Below are 20,053 nucleotides of genomic sequence, written 5' to 3' on the forward strand. Positions count from 1 at the left end.
ATACAGTCTTCTGCCTGTGTGTACACCTGCAGACCAGAAGAGGGCCCAAGATCTCATTATAGGTGGTTATGAGCCACCATGTGGTTGCTGAGAATTGAACTTAGAACCTCTGGAAGAGCAGACCACTCTTAACCACTGAGCCAGCCCTCAACTAGTAGTATTGTGTGCAGAATTTAGGCTGGTAGAACAGCATGCAAGTAGGAACAGCAAGTGAGTGTCTACAGAAAGCAGCAAATAAAGCGGCAATGCACATGTAACGGCTTCCCACTTCGACAGGTTGCTTCTGTACTAGTACAATGTACAGGGGTTAAGCGGGTTCACATGACAATTCTCCCAAGCTATAAAGCCATAGGGGTTTTAAATTGCTTCAGACCAGAGGTTTGAGGAAGTCTCATTGAAGACCTAAATACTGAACATTTTTAGGTTGTAAGCCAGTGATAGACTGTGTTTCTGTAACCAGAAAACTGCCAGTATAGAGGCATGTGTTCCAATGTAAGACAATTACACAATATAATAAAAGATCTAATAATCCATTGTGAAATAATATAGTTTTCCATCCTTTTTGTTTCAAAATTGCCTGATTAGAAAAATTGCTTTAGCTGTGTAGTGGTGGTGCACTCCTTTAATCCTGGCACTCAGAGGCAGAGGCAGGCCGATCTCTGCGTGTTGAGTCCAGCCTGATCCACAGAGGGAGTTCCAGAACAGCCAGGGCTACACAGAGCCAAAAAAATTTAAATAAATAGGTAGGTAGGTAGGTAGGTAGGTAGGTAGGTAGATAGATAGATAGATAGATAGATAGATAGATAGATAGATAGATAGATAGATAGCTTGCTTCATATTTATAATAATTGGCAGATACTTTCCAGTTTATGCAAGAAGAAATGCAGCATGTCTTGTGGTGCATGAACAATTACACTATTAACACGTCTTTATCGTCATGGTTTTATGTATTCTGAAGTTCTCCTATGTCTGTATGTGCATGTATTTAAGTTGGATCTTTTAAAGTGAACTTATAAAATAAACACAGGAAGTCCTACTTGGAAGTGCTGAAACCAGCACTGAAGGTGGCTCCTGTGAGGAGGAAGGCATAGCCTGCGACAGTGCTCTGTTTGGTTTCCACTTCTTCCTATTGAAGGATGTAGTTCAAATGCTACTTATAAATGACTTCCTAATTCGAGGTACCTTTTAAAAATGACTCCTAAATATGGCAGAAGTGCTGTGATCCAAGCTAGCCTAGGTTTGGCTTTGTATCTTCCTCCACTTAAAATCTTACCTGAGAAGGAAGAAGTGCAAGTCTTCGTTTCTTGCCATTTGAGGTGAAAGATGAATATAAATTATGATTGGCTACCTGTTCAGGTTAACCCTTGGCTGGAAAACAGTTATGCAGAACTGATTGTGTAGCTAGGATACATATCCCATTTTCCTTGGGAGAAAAGTGCAGATAATATTGGAAGGTTCTAACTTGATGAGTGTAATTATGGCATTAGTGCTGTAGAGAAACCTAATAGTAAGTTTCTACCCTTTATTGCCTACATTTTTCTGTATTTTTATAATATAATAATATTTTTGAGAGTATAAGTGAACGTCCATGAAAATTGGATCATTGTTAATTTATTAAAAAGCCATGTCAACATGATTAGGTTCATACAACATATATATTAGATAATGTATCTATGGACATTCAAGTGAGAATGAATAAGGTTAATTTGTTTCTTCTTCATTAGTATTCAGCAGTCACTCACAGTTTTAGTCCCACGGGTCTGGCCATTTTTACATCACACTATATCTTCAGTTCGAAGAGCAGCATTGGAAACTCTCTTTACATTATTATCAACACAGGACCAGGTAAGAACTGATAAATTTTAACCTCAAAGCTTTGTAACTTTTATAAGACAGATCAAATCGTTGCCTCATTTTTTGCTATATATCAAAAGATCAGAATGCTTGAGTACATTAATTACGTGCATTGTGTGTCTGGTGCCCCAGAGGTTAGAAGATCCCTGGAGTTGGGGTTACAAGCGGTTGTGAACCATCTGATGTGGGCCCTGGGAACTGAACCTGGGTCCTCTACAAGTGCAGCAAATGTTCTTAACCACTGAGCCATCTACCAATTTTTAGCCCCAGTTTTTTATTTGTTTTTTCTTTTCTTTTTCTTCGTTTCTTCTACTGAGACAGGGTTTCTCTGTGTAGCTCTGGCTTTTCTGGAACTCACTCTGTAGACCAGGCTATCCTGAAACTCAAATCTGCCTCTCTCTGCCTCCTGTGTGCTGGGTTTAGAGGTGTATGCTACCCCCTCACCCTGACAACCCTCTCTCCTGCCTCTCCAGCCCCCACCACTCCACCCCTCCTTTCTTCTTTTACAATGTGGCTTCTGGGTATCAAACTTGGGGTTGGGGTGCACTTTGCTGTCGGAGCTGTCTCCTCAGCCCTTAGGTATTTATTTCATATTCACTCATCTCATGGGTCTAGTCTCATGTGTGTGGATGTGGCATGCACATGAAGGTCAGGGGAAAACTTGTAGGAGTTGACCCTTTCCATCTACCAGGGAGCTTCTAGGGATTAAACTCCAACCATCAAGCACATTTACTTGATAAATTATCTCACTGCAGCCCCCTTTAAATCTAAACTGTCGTTTGGAAATTACTATGTAGTGAAAACTTTATTATAAATCTTGTGTTCCCAGTAACATCAAAAGAACTCTCAGAGTAACCCCTAATTAATGTCATTTAAAAATTGTATTCTTCACAGATTACCTGGAAGTTACTTATAAACTATAATTATTATAGTTTGTGAAAATTCCATGGTTCCTAACCTGAATTTTTAAAAAACTGTTGCTTGCGATTTTGAAATATAAAGCTTTTGGTAAATTGTGTGAATTAATCATTTGGCAGCAAACCATTCTGAAAAGCTATTTATAGTCTTTTATTCCATGCATGCCTACTCATAAAAAATAACATTTTAATTGTTTCTTTAGAGACTATACGGGGTTATATAGTATATAGTGCATGAAACCAACCTCTTTATTATCCTAAAATTAGAAAAGTTCTGAGCACATGTGGTCCCAAGATACTCAATGTGACAATAAAGCCTACGATTAATTTAAACTTACCTCCCTTCTTTTCTCTGCTTCGTTTGCACTTCTCCAGTGCTAGCATTGGTTTATTAGTCAGGACTCTTAGCATGGTCACAGACAAAACATGAAGAACAGCCAGCCAAAGCGTATATTGCTGCTGTAATACCTTCAGCATATAATAATGTAAAGACCTCAGACACAAGCTAAGTGCTAGCATTCTTTCTTTAAATCCCTTTTTTTTTTTTAAAGATTTATTCATTTATTATATATAAGTACACTGTAGCTGTCTTCAGATACACCAGAAGAGGGAATCGGATCTCTTTACAGATGGTTGTGAGCCACCATGTGGTTGCTAGGAATTGAACTCATGACCTCTGGAAGAGCAGTCGGGTGCTCTTAACCACTGAGCCATCTCTCCAGCCCCTCTTTAAATCCCTTATACAGCATTCACATGATGCATGTGCATATATGTAGGCAAAACACTTATATACATAACAATTAAGACAAATTGTTAAGAGAGTGCATTTCAATTCCCCTCTTCCCCCAAACACACACACCAAAACCCTTGTGGCTAGAGAGTTCAGCAAATAAAAACACTGACTCTTCTGGAGGACTGAGGGTTATTCCCAGAAACCACACGGAGGCTCACAAACACCTAGAACTGCAATGTAGGGGATCCAACAATCTTCCGGTGCCTTGTGTGCACCAGGCACCAAAGTGGGAAACTTTGCAGAACAGCCATACACATTTTTTAGATTAGAATCCCTTTGTAGCCTTTCTTGTAGTTATGGATCAAGTGAGGTAATATAAAAAAAAGGACTTTGAAAATATTAATTCTATACAAGTATAGCTAATTATATAGAGAGTAAAACATACATTTGCCATTCTTTATAATTAGATATTCTGAGATATAGAAATGATACTTAAAAGTAACAATTCTCTGAGATATTACTGGGGTTCATTTTATGCTAGGAACTATGTCAAGCACTCTAAAGGAGGCAGCTACTACTATTTATAGTTTGAAAATGAGAGAACTAATGATCAAAAATTAAGAAACTCCCAAGCTTACAGAGATTACATAGCTCACAGTAATCTGCTTACCTCAGATTCATGTGGGAGTCTGAATGACTTTCAGCTGTCACCTAAATTTGACAAAGAAAGGAATGGATTGCTTTCCAGCTTTTAAATGTGAATGAAGTAAGCGTAAGTGCAGAGCGAGGAGGAGAGCCAAATGCCTACATTCTTTGTTACCATGTTCTTGCGTCAGTTCCTGACATGCTTAGCTGGCACCCTCAGTAATGGCCGTAACTTGGTGGGTAAATGCCACTATAGCTCAGTATATTGTAAAGATGGCTCTGTTGTCTATTCTCAGTTTTTCTGATTATCAACTTTTTATTGTTTTGCCCATAAAACTGGAAGATTTTAAGAAAGGATAGGTTACTGTCAAATGTGTAAAGACACTTGTCTACCATTATAGTATCAGAGTTATTTTCAATGCCGTGAACATTACCTTTGTTCATCTCTTTGTTCCTCATCTTCCTAGCCTCTCATAAGAACTGGCCTTTTACTTTCTGCATAGTTTTGCATATGTAATGTAGTTGGAGTCATCCACTGTGGAATCTAATCTGCATAGCTCAGTTTTTGTTTTTTTTTTTTTTTTTTATTAACTTGAGTATTTCTTATATACATTTCGAATGTTATTCCCTTTCCCGGTTTCCGGGCAAACATCCCCCTCCCCCCTCCCCTTCCTTATGGGTGTTCCCCTCCCAACCCTCCCCCCATTGCCGCCCTCCCCCCATAGACTAGTTCACTGGGGGTTCAGTCTTAGCAGGACCCAGGGCTTCCCCTTCCACTGGTGCTCTTACTAGGATATTCATTGCTACATATGGGGTCAGAGTCCAGGGTCAGTCCATGTATAATCTTTAGGTAGTGGCTTAGTCCCTGGAAGCTCTGGTTGCTTGGCATTGTTGTACTTTTGGGGTCTCAAGCCCCTTCAAGCTCTTCCAGTTCTTTCTCTGATTCCTTCAACGGGGGACCTATTCTCAGTTCAGTAGTTTGTTGCTGGCATTCGCCTCTGTATTTGCTGTATTCTGGCTGTGTCTCTCAGGAGCGATCTACATCCGGCTCCTGTCGGTCTGCACTTCTTTGCTTCATCCATCTTGTCTAATTGGGTGGCTGTATATGTATGGGCCACATGTGGGGCAGGCTCTGAATGGGTGTTCCTTCAGTCTCTGTTTTAATCTTTGCCTCTCCCTTCCCTGCCAAGGGTATTTTTTTCCTCATTTAAAGAAGGAGTGAAGCATTCACATTTTGATCATCCGTCTTGAGTTTCATTTGTTCTAGGGATCTAGGGTAATTCAAGCATTTGGGCTAATAGCCACTTATCAATGAGTGCATACCATGTATGTCTTTCTGTGATTGGGTTAGCTCACTCAGGATGATATTTTCCAGTTCCAACCATTTGCCTACGAATTTCATAAACTCGTTGTTTTTGATAGCTGAGTAATATTCCATTGTGTAGATGTACCACATTTTCTGTATCCATTCCTCTGTTGAAGGGCATCTGGGTTCTTTCCATTTTCTGGCTATTATAAATAAGGCTGCGATGAACATAGTGGAGCACGTGTCTCTTTTATATGTTGAGGCATCTTTTGGGTATATACCCAAGAGAGGTATAGCTGGATCCTCAGGCAGTTCAATGTCCAATTTTCTGAGGAACCTCCAGACTGATTTCCAGAATGGTTTTACCAGTCTGCAATCCCACCAACAATGGAGGAGTGTTCCTCTTTCTCCACATCCTCGCCAGCATCTGCTGTCACCTGAGTTTTTGATCTTAGCCATTCTCACTGGTGTGAGGTGAAATCTCAGGGTTGTTTTGATTTGCATTTCCCTTATGACTAAAGATGTTGAACATTTCTTTAGGTGTTTCTCAGCCATTCGGCATTCCTCAGCTGTGAATTCTTTGTTTAGCTCTGAACCCCATTTTTTAATAGGGTTATTTGTTTCCCTGCGGTCTAACTTCTTGAGTTCTTTGTATATTTTGGATATAAGGCCTCTATCTGTTGTAGGATTGGTAAAGATCTTTTCCCAATCTGTTGGTTGCCGTTTTGTCCTAACCACAGTGTCCTTTGCCTTACAGAAGCTTTGCAGTTTTATGAGATCCCATTTGTCGATTCTTGATCTTAGAGCATAAGCCATTGGTGTTTTGTTCAGGAAATTTTTTCCAGTGCCTATGTGTTCCAGATGCTTCCCTAGTTTTTCTTCTATTAGTTTGAGTGTGTCTGGTTTGATGTGGAGGTCCTTGATCCACTTGGACTTAAGCTTTGTACAGGGTGATAAGCATGGATCGATCTGCATTCTTCTATATGTTGCCCTCCAGTTGAACCAGCACCATTTGCTGAAAATGCTATCTTTTTTCCATTGGATGGTTTTGGCTCCTTTGTCAAAAATCAAGTGACCATAGGTGTGTGGGTTCATTTCTGGGTCTTCAATTCTGTTCCATTGGTCTATCTGTCTGTCTCTGTACCAATACCATGCAGTTTTTATCACTATTGCTCTGTAATACTGCTTGAGTTCAGGGATAGTGATTCCCCCTGAAGTCCTTTTATTGTTGAGGATAGCTTTAGCTATCCTGGGTTTTTTGTTATTCCAGATGAATTTGCAAATTGTTCTGTCTAACTCTTTGAAGAATTGCATTGGTATTTTGATGGGGATTGCATTGAATCTGTAGATTGCTTTTGGTAAAATGGCCATTTTTACTATATTAATCCTGCCAATCCATGAGCATGGGAGATCTTTCCATCTTCTGAGGTCTTCTTCAATTTCGATTGAAGAAGACCTCAGAAGATGCATAGCTCAGTTTTAAGGGTGTTGTGTACTGCTCTTGTCTTGTACTCTAATTTATTAATTTACTCATTGAAGGACAACACCACTACCTTCAGGTTTTGGTAGTATATTCAAAGGCTTTTATGAAGTACAGGTCTTTGTGTAGATAAATACTTTCTTTTCTGTGGGCAGAAATTAAGGAGTCCAAGTACTAGACTATAAGAATATGGTTAGTTTTGTAAGAAACTTCTAAGTTGTCTTTCAGAGTAGACACTCCATTTTAACACACACACACACACACACACACACACACACACCCTCTGAACAGGGTCTTTCTAATAGTTCTGGCTGTTCTGGAACTCGCTATCTGGACCAGGCTGGCCTCAAACTCACAGAGACCTACCTGCCTCTGTCTCAGGAGTGCTGAGATTAAAGGCATGATACACCATGCTTAGTTTTTTTTTTTTTTTTTTTTTTTTTTTTTTTTTTTTGGTTCTTTTTTTTGGAGCTGGGGACTGAACCCAGGGCCTTGCGCCTCCTAGGTAAGCGCTCTACCACTGAGCTAAATCCCCAGCCCCTAGTTTTTTAAGAACAGTTTTAAGTTGAGGAAAAAAAAAAACTGAAGATAAAGTATAATACTGTTTCCTTAATTTCACACTGTATACGGCATTATAATTATAATTATTTCTCTGAGTATCCTCTGTGCCCTATCCATGTATTCTTTCTTCCCTGGCTGATTTGAACATTTGCAGTGTCTATTCATCAGCATTTGTAACCAGGGACAGCTAGTATATATACTTCATAGCACATTTTACTTGATATAAATACAGGGTAGACATCTTTTTCTAGAGATAGAGTTTGGTGTCTACAGGTAACTGTTTAGATTGCCAATGATTGAACTGAGAGTAAGAGAAAAGGTCACTAATACTGTTCTGGCACTGCATTATTGATGCGTACATAGAATTAAGGCTTTGATCTTTTGGCATAGCAGCCAGTGATCTGAGCATTTCCCAGTTTCCTAATAAAGCAGTGATGTATGATGATTTAAGTAATGACATTGCTGCTTATAGCTTGGTTCTGTACTTTCAATTTATTTAAGGGAAATTTGATGTTAGGATAATCAATTTCCCCCCACTTCCCTGTGATTATGTAATTTTCAAGCCATTGCAATAATAACTGTGATAATTATTTGATCTTATCAAAATCTATCACCAGTTTAATCTTTTTGGTAAGGCGTATGATCTTTTTTATGACAGTGTTTGTCTCATTTGACTTCTTGTTTGTGCAAGCTGACTTCAGGACCACATGTCATGAGTGTGTTTGTTTTCAGAACTCGTCGTCTTGGCTTATCCCTATCCTGTCTGATATGCTGCGGCACATCTTTCAGTTCTGTGTTTTAGAAAGCAGCCAGGAAATTCTGGATCTCATTCACAAGGTACTAGATGCATCTACTTATCTACATTTCTCTTCCTAACAAATTTATAGATATGATTAAAAAACACTTACTATGCTATCTATCGAGAGATTTTAATGAATAAAGCCATCTAAGATATTGAAGAGTTCAAGTAATCTACAAGATGAGCTAGAAAACTAGATTTCCTGTGTGATTTAATAGTAAATTCGGGTTGGTTACGTTTCTTTTTTTCTTGTTACATGCCCCGTTAAGCTGATGCTCTATTTGTTTTTTTTTTTTTTTTTTTTTGAAGATTTTGTTTTTAAAGATTTATTTATTTCATGTATGTGAGTACACTGTAGCTGTCTTCAGACACACCAGAAGAGGGCATCAGATCCCATTGCAGATGGTTGTGAGCCACCATGTGGTTGCTGGGAATTGAACTTAGGACCTCGGGAAGAGCAGTCAGTGTTCTTAACCCCTAAGCCATCTCTCCAGCCCTTAAAGATTTTTATTTTTAATATTTTATTTATTTTTAATTTGTGTGTGTGTGTGTTCACCTTGTCAGTTCTTCAAGACAAGGTCTCACATAACCTAGGCTGGCCTGAGCTTGCTGTGTAGCGGGATTGGCCTCAAACTCCTGGTCCTGTTGCTTTCATGTCCCAATCCTAGGCCTGCAGCTATGTATGAGCATGCCTGGCGTGGCATGCTTAATTTGTAAACATATGTTCATATGACATAAACTAGTGATCATATTAGTTTGATATGATCATAAAGTATCAAATATTCTATTGGTTTTGTTGAGTAGGTCTATTTGGGTATCCCAGGCTAGCCTTGTACCCTTGATCCTTATGCTTCAGGCTCTTTATAGATGTGTACTATCATGGCCATCTCCTGTATTCCTTTTTTGCTTTTTTGAGACATGGACTCTATGTAACAGTTCTCTTGGAACTCACTTTGCTGACAGGCTGGCCTTGAACTCAGAGAGATCCTCCTGCCTCTGCCTCCCTAGCACTGGGATTAAAGGCATGCACCACTGCACCTGCTTCTATATTCCTTTTAAGGAACCTGTTTGTTGGGCTGGAGATGGCTCAGTGGTTAAGAGCACTTGTCGCTCTTGCAGAGGACCTAGATTTGCTTTCCTGCATCTTCATGGGAGCTCATAATTTTCTGAAACTCCAATTCTAATATGACACTTTCTTCTGATCTACATGTGGTGCATATACACATACATGCAAGCAAAACACACATAAAGTACACACAGTGGGGACCAGTGCTGGTTTGAGTGGCGTGTGTAAGTTAGAGGATAGCTTTTTAGGAGTTGGTTCTCTCCTTCCATGTGGGTTCTAGAGTTTGAACTTAGCTTGTCAGGTGTGGCAGCAACTGCCTTTACTCACTCTGCCATCTTCTTGGCCCCCACATTCTTAGAAACAACAACAAAACCCAACAACTTTTCTTTATATTATTTTATGTAGTATATAACCCATGAATAAGATCACTATTTCAAAGTAAACCTCTATGTTGACCTTTCAAATGAATCTTACTATTTCTTACTCCTTCCATTTCGTTTTCCCAAAAAGTATGTTTTAGACTTTGTTATCACTTAATAGAAAAATTTGTTTCATATTCTCCTTTTCCCTTTGTAGGTCTGGATGGAACTGTTGAGCAAGGCTTCAGTTCAGTATGTGGTAGCAGCTGCTTGCCCGTGGATGGGTGCTTGGCTTTGCTTAATGATGCAGCCTTCTCATTTACCTATTGATTTAAATATGCTGCTCGAAGTAAAAGCCAGAACCAAGGTAAGTGGAGAGAGACATAAGGTGTTCCTGTGTTCAGCTCGCCATCACTGACACAGTGACTCCTTAAGAAACTTGCATTGCGGGGCTGGGGATTTAGCTCAGTGGTAGAGCGCTTGCCTAGTAAGCGCAAGGCCCTGGGTTCGGTCCCCAGCTCCGAAAAAAAAGAAAAAAGAAAAAAAAAAAAAAGAAACTTGCATTGCTTTATTCTAAATGTGCCTTCATTAACATTAGTTAGACTCTTCATTCAGACTCCGATGAACTGGATAGCAATTATCACCCATTAACATTTTACAAAACTATATTTTATCAGGGTTTAATAATATTTTTGTTGTTTCCAATTGAATTTAATTGATTATTCTTTAATTGTTGTTTTTCTGTTTTTCCTCTAGGAAAAAACAGGTGGTAAGGTCCGGCAAGGTCAGATGCAGAGTAAAGAGGTGCTTCAGGAGTACATCGCGGGGGCAGACACCATCATGGAGGACCCAGCTACCAGGGACTTTGTAGTTATGAGGGCCAGGATGATGGCAGCTAAGTAAGTACTTAATGAGTGACAAGTGTCAGAGACAAGTATCGATAATGGTTTTAAAATACAACCACAAGATTTTTTATAGGTGTGTCAGTTCTTCCTCTATACTAATTAGCTAAGCAAAATTAAAGTAGATCAATATTTTTAAGTTTCTGAAGTTTTAAAAGTAAAATTTGGGTTAGAGGTGTTTGCCTAGCAGAACCAAGCCTCTTGATTCCAGATACAACATAAACGGTGTGATGGCGTACACCTGTAGTATCGCTTGAGAGACGGGGCAGGGAGATCAGCTCAGAGTCAACTTCAGGTACATAAAGAGTTGAGGGCCAACCTGGGATATATTAGACTGTTTCAAACCAAAAACAAACCACCTCATGTCTACTCATGCAAATAAGGTGGAAGATAAGTTATGGTTTTTATGGGGAAATTTACAGCCTTAGTAGGAGAAGTTTTGCCTTAGGTAATTTCTACAGTGTGGCCTTCCCCTCTCTTTTAGGTTGTTAGGAGCACTCTGTTGCTGTATTTGTGATCCAGGTGTAAATATGGTAAACCAAGAAATTAAACCAGCAGAATCCCTCGGCCAGTTGCTACTCTTCCATTTGAATTCCAAATCTGCTTTACAGAGAATTAGTGCTGCGTTAGTAATCTGTGAATGGGCTGCTTTGCAAAAGGTAAGGTATATTCCTAAAGTAATAAAGGCAAATTTAGTAAAACCAATTGCTATTAGCATTTAGGACTATTTATAACTTATAACACAAAAGTAGAAACAATTTTTTTTATAAAAATTTAAGTTAGGGGAAAGTTTTCCATATAATATTGAACATTGTTTTCCATTTAACTTTTAACTTGATCTTTTTTAACACCCCATTCATATTTACGACTACTAAACTACGTTAATATTTAGTATTTGTCCGTCCTCCATAGTCTGTTACAGAAGTTCTTGTGAAAGAGTCTGTGTATAAAAGTGTCAGGTGATAGCCTGACTCTATATATCCAGTTGGTCGTTACTATTAGGTAGCACATTTTCAGTGCTTGGTTTTTGTTGTTGTTTTCTGTCTGTCTGTTTATAGAGGGTTTCTCTTCAAAGACTTGGCTGTCCTGGAACTTGATCTGTAGACCCAGGCTGGCCTTGAACTCAGAGAGATCCACCTGTGTCTGCCTCCTGAGTGCTGGGATTAAAGGTGTGCACCACGACCACTAGGCCTGTGTTTTGTATTTTGGAGTTCTGTTTATTTGGATAATAACTAAAAAGGGGAGAAATTTTGGTTGCAAGGAAAAGAAATCGCCACATTTAAATTCAAATCTTTGCTTCCAAATTCCCTTCTATCCTTTCAACTTTAAGCTTCTGTAAGATAAACGATTTTGTGTAAGACTTGTTTCTGTAAATCAAAGAAACTTCCTGCTGATTTTGTTTATTCCATTGACTGGAATTCTGGAAATTTAACTGTCTGCACTTGCTGTGAGAGTTGCTTGTTACTGCCTCTTAGCAGTTTGTCAAAGCGATGTCTAAAAGTAATTGAACCATGCTTTATTGCAATCGAGACCCCGCTTTGCCTCTGGAAAGAAGCAAAGCTTGTCTGTTTTGTTGTCAGGACACTATGTGCTGGAGAGGCAGTGATGCTGTGTTTTTGTGCCTCTCAGACTCAGCAGCAAGTGTTGACAGTTCGGTTTCTGGACCCTCACAGAGCTTCTCTGGATTTACTCTGTGAAGCCCAGGCTGATCACCCAGATCCCACAGAACCCCTCATGGCTCACCACTGAGGCCATTGCCCCTGTTGTTGGGGCAGGCAACAACCAGAGAGAGTGGGAAGGGTTAGTTAAATTTGGGGGCAGGTAAGTAGCTTTTAAATTATATCCATTTTTACAATACAGCATGTGAAGCTGTGGTTGAATTGTTAAAGATATCTAATAACAAATTTTGAACATTTTTAGTGCATGCCAGATGTTTTCTGATTGATTTTTATAGTAATATACTTTTAAATGTCTGCTGTATTTATATTTTTTGAATAAATTCAGAGTACACTAAGAGTAATTCGGTTGAAAATTAAATGGAATTAAAATAGTTACATGTGCATGTCCTGTAGTCATTCAAATTAAAATTTCAAAGTAGTTTTGATGTAATATTTTTCCTTTGTGTAACTAACTATTCGGGAGATAACAGACTATAGACTCAAAGTCAGTGGCAGTGTAACATTTGGTTGTCTGAAGTGAAGGTTTATCTCTACCATTATGTTCCTGTATTCTCCCTAAATCTTGTTATCTGTTGTATTTTAGGAGTGTAAAGCTGTTACCCTAGCTGTGCAACCGCGTTTACTTGATATCCTTTCAGAACATTTGTATTATGATGAAATTGCTGTTCCGTTCACACGAATGCAGAATGAATGTAAACAGTTTATATCGTCATTAGCTGACGCACATATTGAAGTTGGTAATAGAGTAAACAACAATGTTTTAACAATAGATCAAGCTAACGACCTGGTGAGTAATGAAGTACCTTTCTTAATTTTAGAGCATGAAATAAAGATTAGAAATTTGTCATGTGTCACTACAGAAGCATACCAACATGTTGAATCTTTGGAATGTATCCTGCAGTTCTTGTTCTTTAGAAATGTTATTTCATTATACTGAATTTCTTGAAATTAGAGGACAGAAAACTGGTTACTACATCTTACTGGAAACTTGTGAAGTTGTGTCACTTCCCATGTATCCTAAGATTGTAGAAGATAGGAAGAACTGCTTTACTGTCTCCTGGGCATTTCTCTTCTTGGTGTAAGGTGAAGGGTTTAGACACAGAAGCAGAGAGCACAGCGGTTCTGTGGCCTCAGGCACTTGTCTCCGTCCTAACCTTAGGTTGACTTGGTTCTGCTTTTATTTGTCTGTAGTTTGGGGTGGGGTCTTACTCAGCTGTAGTTAATAAGCATTGGTTAAATGATAGAGGGCTAATTTGGAGTTATTTGAAAGCTTTTCCTCAGTTTACAATAGTTATTGAAGGCTGACATAGAATAGTCTACTTAGGATAATTTTCAAATTTTTAAGTGTAACAATAATCTGTAAATCTTGAGCATAACTCCAGGTGGGCCAGGCAGAGTGCAAAGTGTAAGTTAGTTAGAGGTTGTTCTTCTGTGATGAGCATAGTGGCATGGTCACATACCTACAATTGAAAACCTTTTATATTTTATTTTGATAGAAATAAGATATCACGTAACTTTTGCTTTCACAGTAAATACAGCATTATTTACATTTTCTACCATGTCAATAATTTATAGGTCTTAAAAGATAAATTCTTAGCAGGATATGGTGGCGAGTACTTACAATCCCAACATTCAGGAGGCTGAAGCAAGATGATGATGTAGAGCAAGCTTGTGATATTTGGTGAAACTGTCCCCCTAAACAAAACAACAAAAAACGAATATCCATAGAAAGTTGTGCTTTTCAATGTTTACTTACTTTTGTGATCAATAATTATTAAACTACACTATTTTAAGAAAGTTCTCAGTAATTGTGTTTAACCAGTAAAGATAACTATTTTTGTGGTTGGGTTGTTGTTGTTGTTGCTGTTGTTGTTGTTATTGTTGTTGTTTAAATTGGATTGGTTGAGACCAGGTATCCTGGCTGTTCTGGAACTCATTCTGTAGATTAGGCTAGCCTCAAACTCAGAGATCGGCCAGCGTCTGCGTCCAAATGCTGGGAATAAAGGCATGTGCACCACTGCCTGCCTATCTTTGCTACATAAGCCTGTACATGATCTTGATACATAATAACTTATAACATTCAAAAGATGGGACAAACCCAAGTATTAATCAACTAATAAATAAAATGCATAGAAAGATTATATTTGAGAGTTAAATGCTGTTTGACAGAAAGTATCATTACATGCTACAGTATAATGAACCCAAAGAGCATTGTTCTGTATGAGAAAAACAGCCAAAGGCTTACTTTTCAGTGGTGGTGGTACATGCTTCTAATTCCAGCACTCGGGAGGCAGAGGTAAGTGGATCTCTGAGTTCGAGGTCAGCCTGCTCTCTGTGTCGTGGTGGTGGTGGGGTTATGTGAGTGTGTGTGTGTGTGTGTGTGTGTGTGTGTGTTTAATGTAGGTATGTATGTATATGTATATATATGTATGTAGAAGAAAAATAAGTTTAATAGGACCGGGGAAATGAGTGATTGCTAATGGTTATGAGTCTTTCAGGATATTTATGAAAACATGCTCATTGTTGAGAGCAATAATTCTTAATATACTGAAAATCACTGAATTATGTACTCCAAATGAGTTAATTTATAGTGCAGGAATTCTATTTTAATAAAGTTAAAATGATGAAGAGCAGTCTCAGATGAAGCTTGTGGAGTATGCGATTGCAGCACTATTGGGCCTTATGCATTAAATACTGCACTTTGGTGTGTGTACGTGTGCTTTTGTGTGTCTTCTGGCTTTTATCTTTGGTTGGTTGGTTTGTTTTCTAAGACAGGATTCTTAGTCTCAGTTGTCCTGGTACTCATACTGTAGTCCAAGCCGCTTTTGTGTGTGTTTGTGGAGTAGAGAAGTAGTTTGGATTTTGATATTTCTCAAATTAACAGTTCGTGTTTGTTTGCAGCTTCCATGTTTACCATTTGGGTGAGATGTGGTAGACTTAATGGTAACTTTATTCTCTTAAGAAACTCTTACAATGTGCAGTGTTACTGTTAAACAGACTAAGCTACGCTTTTATCTGAGCTATTTTAGACATTAATTTAGCTTACTAATTATTAAAGTCATACTTGATACTGTGAGATGTTTGCAGGTGGGACAGAAAACTGCCATTTAGGACTTCAGAGTATCTGGGATTATTGTAATTAATGACTTTTCATTTCTTCTCTGTTTTTGTTTTTTTTTTCTAACTAGGTAACTACTCTTTTTAATGAAGTCACGTCAACTTTTGATTTAAATCCTCAAGTGTTACAGCAGTTAGATAGTAAACGGCATCAGGTCCAAATGACAGTTGCAGAGACGAACCAGGAGTGGCAAGTGTTGCAGCTGAGAGTGCATACGTTTGCTGCATGTGCAGTTGTGAGCTTGCAGCAGCTTCCGGAGAAACTAAATCCTATCATAAAACCACTTATGGAAACAATTAAAAAAGAAGAGAATACGCTAGTACAAAACTATGCTGCTCAGTACATAGCTAAGCTTCTTCAGCAGTGTACAACAAGGACACCATGTCCTAATTCAAAAGTTATTAAAAACCTCTGTAGCTCTCTTTGTGTGGACCCATACCTCACTCCCTGTGTAACATGTCCAGTGCCAACACAAAGTGGCCAGGAAAACTCTAAAGGTATATGTCTAAACCTTTGTTTGCATAGAGAAGGAATTGACCATTTAAGTTTAGTGTCATTGGATTATAGGTATAACTTAAGCACAAATCTGGATCTTTTTAAAGCTACTCTCCCCATTTCTTATTCTGATGAAAGAAAGCTGGATGATAACGAAGTTGTATCTGTTTGTGTATTTGCCCGTCAGTCCTCTTCTGTGCAAATGAGCCTCCATAGAAGAAGGGAAATAGTCGGCTGAAGTCTGTGCTCAGCCTTTGTTAGTCTTGAAAGTCATTTGTGGCTTATTATAACTAGACAAGAAAACTAGCTGTGTCAAATGTTAATACTCTGTTTCATTAATTTAGTGCCTTGTTATGATGTGAGTAGTCTATTTGATAAATAATACCAAATAAATTTCACTTATTTATTTGATTTGTGTGATTGTACTGTTGCTCTCTTCAGACTAGAAAAGGGAATCAGATTGGTTGTGACCCACAATGTGGTTGCTAGGAATTGAACTCCGGACTGGGAATTGAACTCAGGACCTCTGGAAGAGCAGTCAGTGCTCTTAACCACTAAGCCATCTCCAGTCCCAAATTTCCTATTTTATGTAGAAAATTTATATGGACACACCTCTTTTATTTAGATGATCTCAGAGATAAGAATGTCACTGATTTAGTCACACGACTAAGTTCTATATGATTTGGGCTGGAGAGATGGCTCAGTGGTTAAGAGCACCCGACTACTCTTCCAGAGGTCCTGAGTTCAATTCCCAGCAACCACGTGGTGGCTCACAACCATCTTTAAAGAGATCCGATGCCCTTTTCTGGCGTATCTGAAGACAGCTACAGTGTACTTATATATAATAATAAATAAATAAATCTTTAAAAAAAGTTCTATATGATTTTCAAGTTAAGATTTTAGAAAGCCTAAGTTATTTGAAATATAATTATTATTTGTAATGTAATAGACTTACAACTTTAAAAAAACAAATGAGAAGGAAGAAAGCTCCTTGTTTAATATTTACTTAAAAATGTAGTAGGATCATCATCTTCCTATGCAAAGAGGTAGTAGTTTGCAGTAGTCAGTGCTTTTCTGAATTCATTGTGGTTACGAATATTTAGAGAAAACGTGGAGTATTTCTTAATATTTATTCCTGGGCTCTGTCATTGCATGTGCTATTTTTCATTGTTTTTTACTCCATAACTTTCATTGCGTTTAATGTAAGGCTTAATTCAAAGACAATTTTGTTAGAATTTCATTGTCTAACACATCCTCCTCTATAAAAATTGAATCTTACTGAGTTTTTAAGTACATGTGTCTCTTTAGGAGCAGGAAGCGTTTGTTCACCTGTATTTTGATTAAATGGCTTTTTTCCTTCTCAGGATCCAACTCAGAAAAAGACGGAATGCACCATACTGTCACCAAGCACAGAGGCATCATTACGCTCTACAGGCATCAGAAAGCAGCTTTTGCCATTACAAGCAGGAGAGGCCCTATCCCCAAAGCAATCAAAGCTCAGATAGCAGATCTACCTGCAGGAAGTAGTGGGAATATCCTGGTTGAACTTGACGAGGTAAATAGTCCCCATCCCACCCTCCTTTCCCCCAATGAATGCTCTTACTCTTAAATATTTGTTTTCTAGATTCAGAACTGTATTTTTATATCTACAAATGAAAGTACTGGTATTAAAGTATTTTAGCAACCTAACTGGAAAATTTTAATTTAATTTTTAATTTATATGAATTTATTTTGCTAGGTAGTAAGTTCTTTTGATTAAAGATATGATTGTAAAATAGATATACTATTGTAGAATAGATATTCATAAATATAAACCAACTCAGTTTCAAAGCATTGAGAGCAAAAGTCATATTAAACAGCAGTGATAATTAATTGTTTTTTATCCTACTGTGCCCACCTCCCACCTCCCAGGTCTCACTCACTCCACCTGGCTTGTTTCAGTGCTAGGGATCAAGCTCAGGGCCTTGTACATGCTAAGCAAACACTACCACGTGAGCAGCACTGCCCATAGCCAGTGTTTCACTGAGTGCGTCAGCTGCAGTGGTGCACACACACCTATATGCCTACTACTTGGGCTGAGGTAGGAGGATTATAGGTTTGAGGCCCGACTGGGAGGGAGGTAGGAAGAAGGGTCAAATTAATGCACAAGAGTGTGGGTAGTACTTGAGGACAGGGAATGTAGGCAAGTGTTGGCCCTAAGTCATAGCCACAGCTCGTACAGTAGCATATTAACAGTGGGATGACTGTTCCTATTCTTTTACTGTAAGACATGGGCACGTACCTGGGTTCCACAGTAAGCTGTTGGTGCTAAAAAGATGTGGTTTTGTATGTAAAATATGGGTCATGGCTAAGTTTCTCATTAAAACCAACACCCTACTATTGTTTCTTTTGAAACATTTTATAAATCACCATAATTATCTCCATAATTTTCATGAAAAATTTACCATGACTTTACAGCTTTATCATTTATACAGTTATTTCCCTGTTTTTAATTCCCTTTTTTTGGGTGGGAGTGGTTCAGGCCAGCTCTGTCATAGGTTTACTTCAGCCTCCCAAGTGCACTACAGTGCTCTGTACAGCTTTTCTTCTTTCTTGTAAAAGCTACGCGTGTTCTTTGAGGGAAGACAGTTTTATGATTCTAATTACTGGTGCATTTAAAAAAAGGATCACTCTTGGGGTTAGCAAATACATGGCCTCATCATTTCCCTGTAGTGAATTTAAGTAAGAATACGTGGTTTCATCTCTGGGATTGCTGTTTTTTTTTGGGGGGGGAGGAGGGGGTAGTGAACATTTTAATAAAGTCACTTGTGACTCTCTCTAGAAATAGCATATGCCCTTCTATTTCTTACTTTATTTCTATGTTAGACTAAAAATTCTGGTTAGTCTTGTGTGGAATTTATTACTGGAAAATGTTTGCAGTGATCATAAATATATCCAGTAATTGTTTTATTGATTAACAGAAACATTGTCAATTTTTAGATAGTGTCTTTAAAATGCTTTTTTCTTTCAAAATTGGATTTTAGGGTCAAAAGCCTTACCTGGTACAACGGAGAGGAGCCGAATTTGCCCTAACAACTGTAGTGAAGCATTTTGGTGCTGAAATGGCACTGAAATTGCCGCATCTTTGGGACGCGATGGTTGGTCCACTGAAGACGATGATTGACCTAAATAACTTTGGTATGCATCGTTTCCATGATTACAGTTCAGGGTTTTCAGTGTGTATCGCATGTCCTTTTAGACGAAAACTGCTTATCTCTTTGTTATCCTAGACTAGCATGCATGTTTTAAAATGGCTGATAATCTTCATGTTAGTCTGTATGCTTTCCCCCTTTCTCTTATAGATTTAAAGATAGATTTGGAAATGCATTATTATTTTAAATCTCCGTTTGCTTTAAGTACAGTATTTGAGTACTTAAAGTCCCACCGTTTTTAATACAAAAAGCTTTGTTGACACTTGTGTATTAGCTAAGGGGTATTAGTTTGTTTTTTTTTTTTTTGTGGACTCTAGGTTTGTAATTGTAAGAATTAGTTACAAAGTGATAGGACTTTTATTTGAATAGATGGAAAGTCCCTCCTGGAAAGAGGTGATGCTCCTGCTCAAGAACTGGTGAATTCCCTGCAAGTGTTTGAAACAGCAGCAGCTTCGATGGACTCTGAACTTCACCCCTTGGTAATTAACATGTGTGGTGCTTTTCCAGATAAAATACATTGTCTTGTTGAATAATTTTAATACTTGAGAAATACCAATTTTGTTGTTACTAATGGGATTTTTAAAAATGTGGTATAACTAGATTCTTCCTTATGGGACTTGTGAATTAGGTGCAGGAATGAAAACCCAGTGTGGAAACTTGAGGAGCACTGTGGAAAGAGTTCTGGAGCAGAGGGGACGGAGTAAAGAGAAAGAGAAGTGTAGGCTGTTTAGATCAGTAGTAGAGCTCCCTGCGTGGAGGACGTCTTCAGGATAAGCAGAGTGGGGGAGATCGCCTACTACGGTGGAGCTGGTCAGTGGCATAGGGGGCACTAGTAATGATTTTGATTTGGGGTTGGCTTTTACTGTTATACTTCTAACAAGAGTTTCCATAGAGGGAAGAGGAAAAGTAGAAGATTATTTGGTTTTAATAATAAAAATATCTGTGTAT

At 38.3% G+C, this 20,053-nt stretch overlaps 1 protein-coding gene across 3 annotated transcripts in view; it reads left to right on the forward strand.

The window, feature by feature from the left end:
* Positions 1 to 20,053, forward strand: part of Btaf1 (B-TFIID TATA-box binding protein associated factor 1) — a 90,730-nt gene that overhangs the window by 46,142 nt on the left and 24,535 nt on the right. For 2 of the 3 annotated variants that reach the window (XM_006231332.5, NM_001191917.1), the window contains exons 14-23: positions 1,725 to 1,845; positions 8,229 to 8,333; positions 9,938 to 10,087; positions 10,477 to 10,619; positions 11,107 to 11,281; positions 12,885 to 13,088; positions 15,490 to 15,916; positions 17,279 to 17,469; positions 18,938 to 19,091; positions 19,475 to 19,584. In XM_006231332.5, the coding sequence (XP_006231394.1) occupies positions 1,725 to 1,845; positions 8,229 to 8,333; positions 9,938 to 10,087; positions 10,477 to 10,619; positions 11,107 to 11,281; positions 12,885 to 13,088; positions 15,490 to 15,916; positions 17,279 to 17,469; positions 18,938 to 19,091; positions 19,475 to 19,584 (1,780 nt within the window). Of the gene's footprint in view, positions 1 to 1,724; positions 1,846 to 8,228; positions 8,334 to 9,937; positions 10,088 to 10,476; positions 10,620 to 11,106; positions 11,282 to 12,306; positions 12,444 to 12,884; positions 13,089 to 15,489; positions 15,917 to 17,278; positions 17,470 to 18,937; positions 19,092 to 19,474; positions 19,585 to 20,053 lie in introns of those variants that run through there. The other variant, XM_039085850.2, reaches the window with a different exon arrangement.

The sequence above is a fragment of the Rattus norvegicus genome, chromosome 1 (assembly GCF_036323735.1).
Source record: "Rattus norvegicus strain BN/NHsdMcwi chromosome 1, GRCr8, whole genome shotgun sequence".
Classification (NCBI taxonomy): domain Eukaryota; kingdom Metazoa; phylum Chordata; class Mammalia; order Rodentia; family Muridae; genus Rattus; species Rattus norvegicus.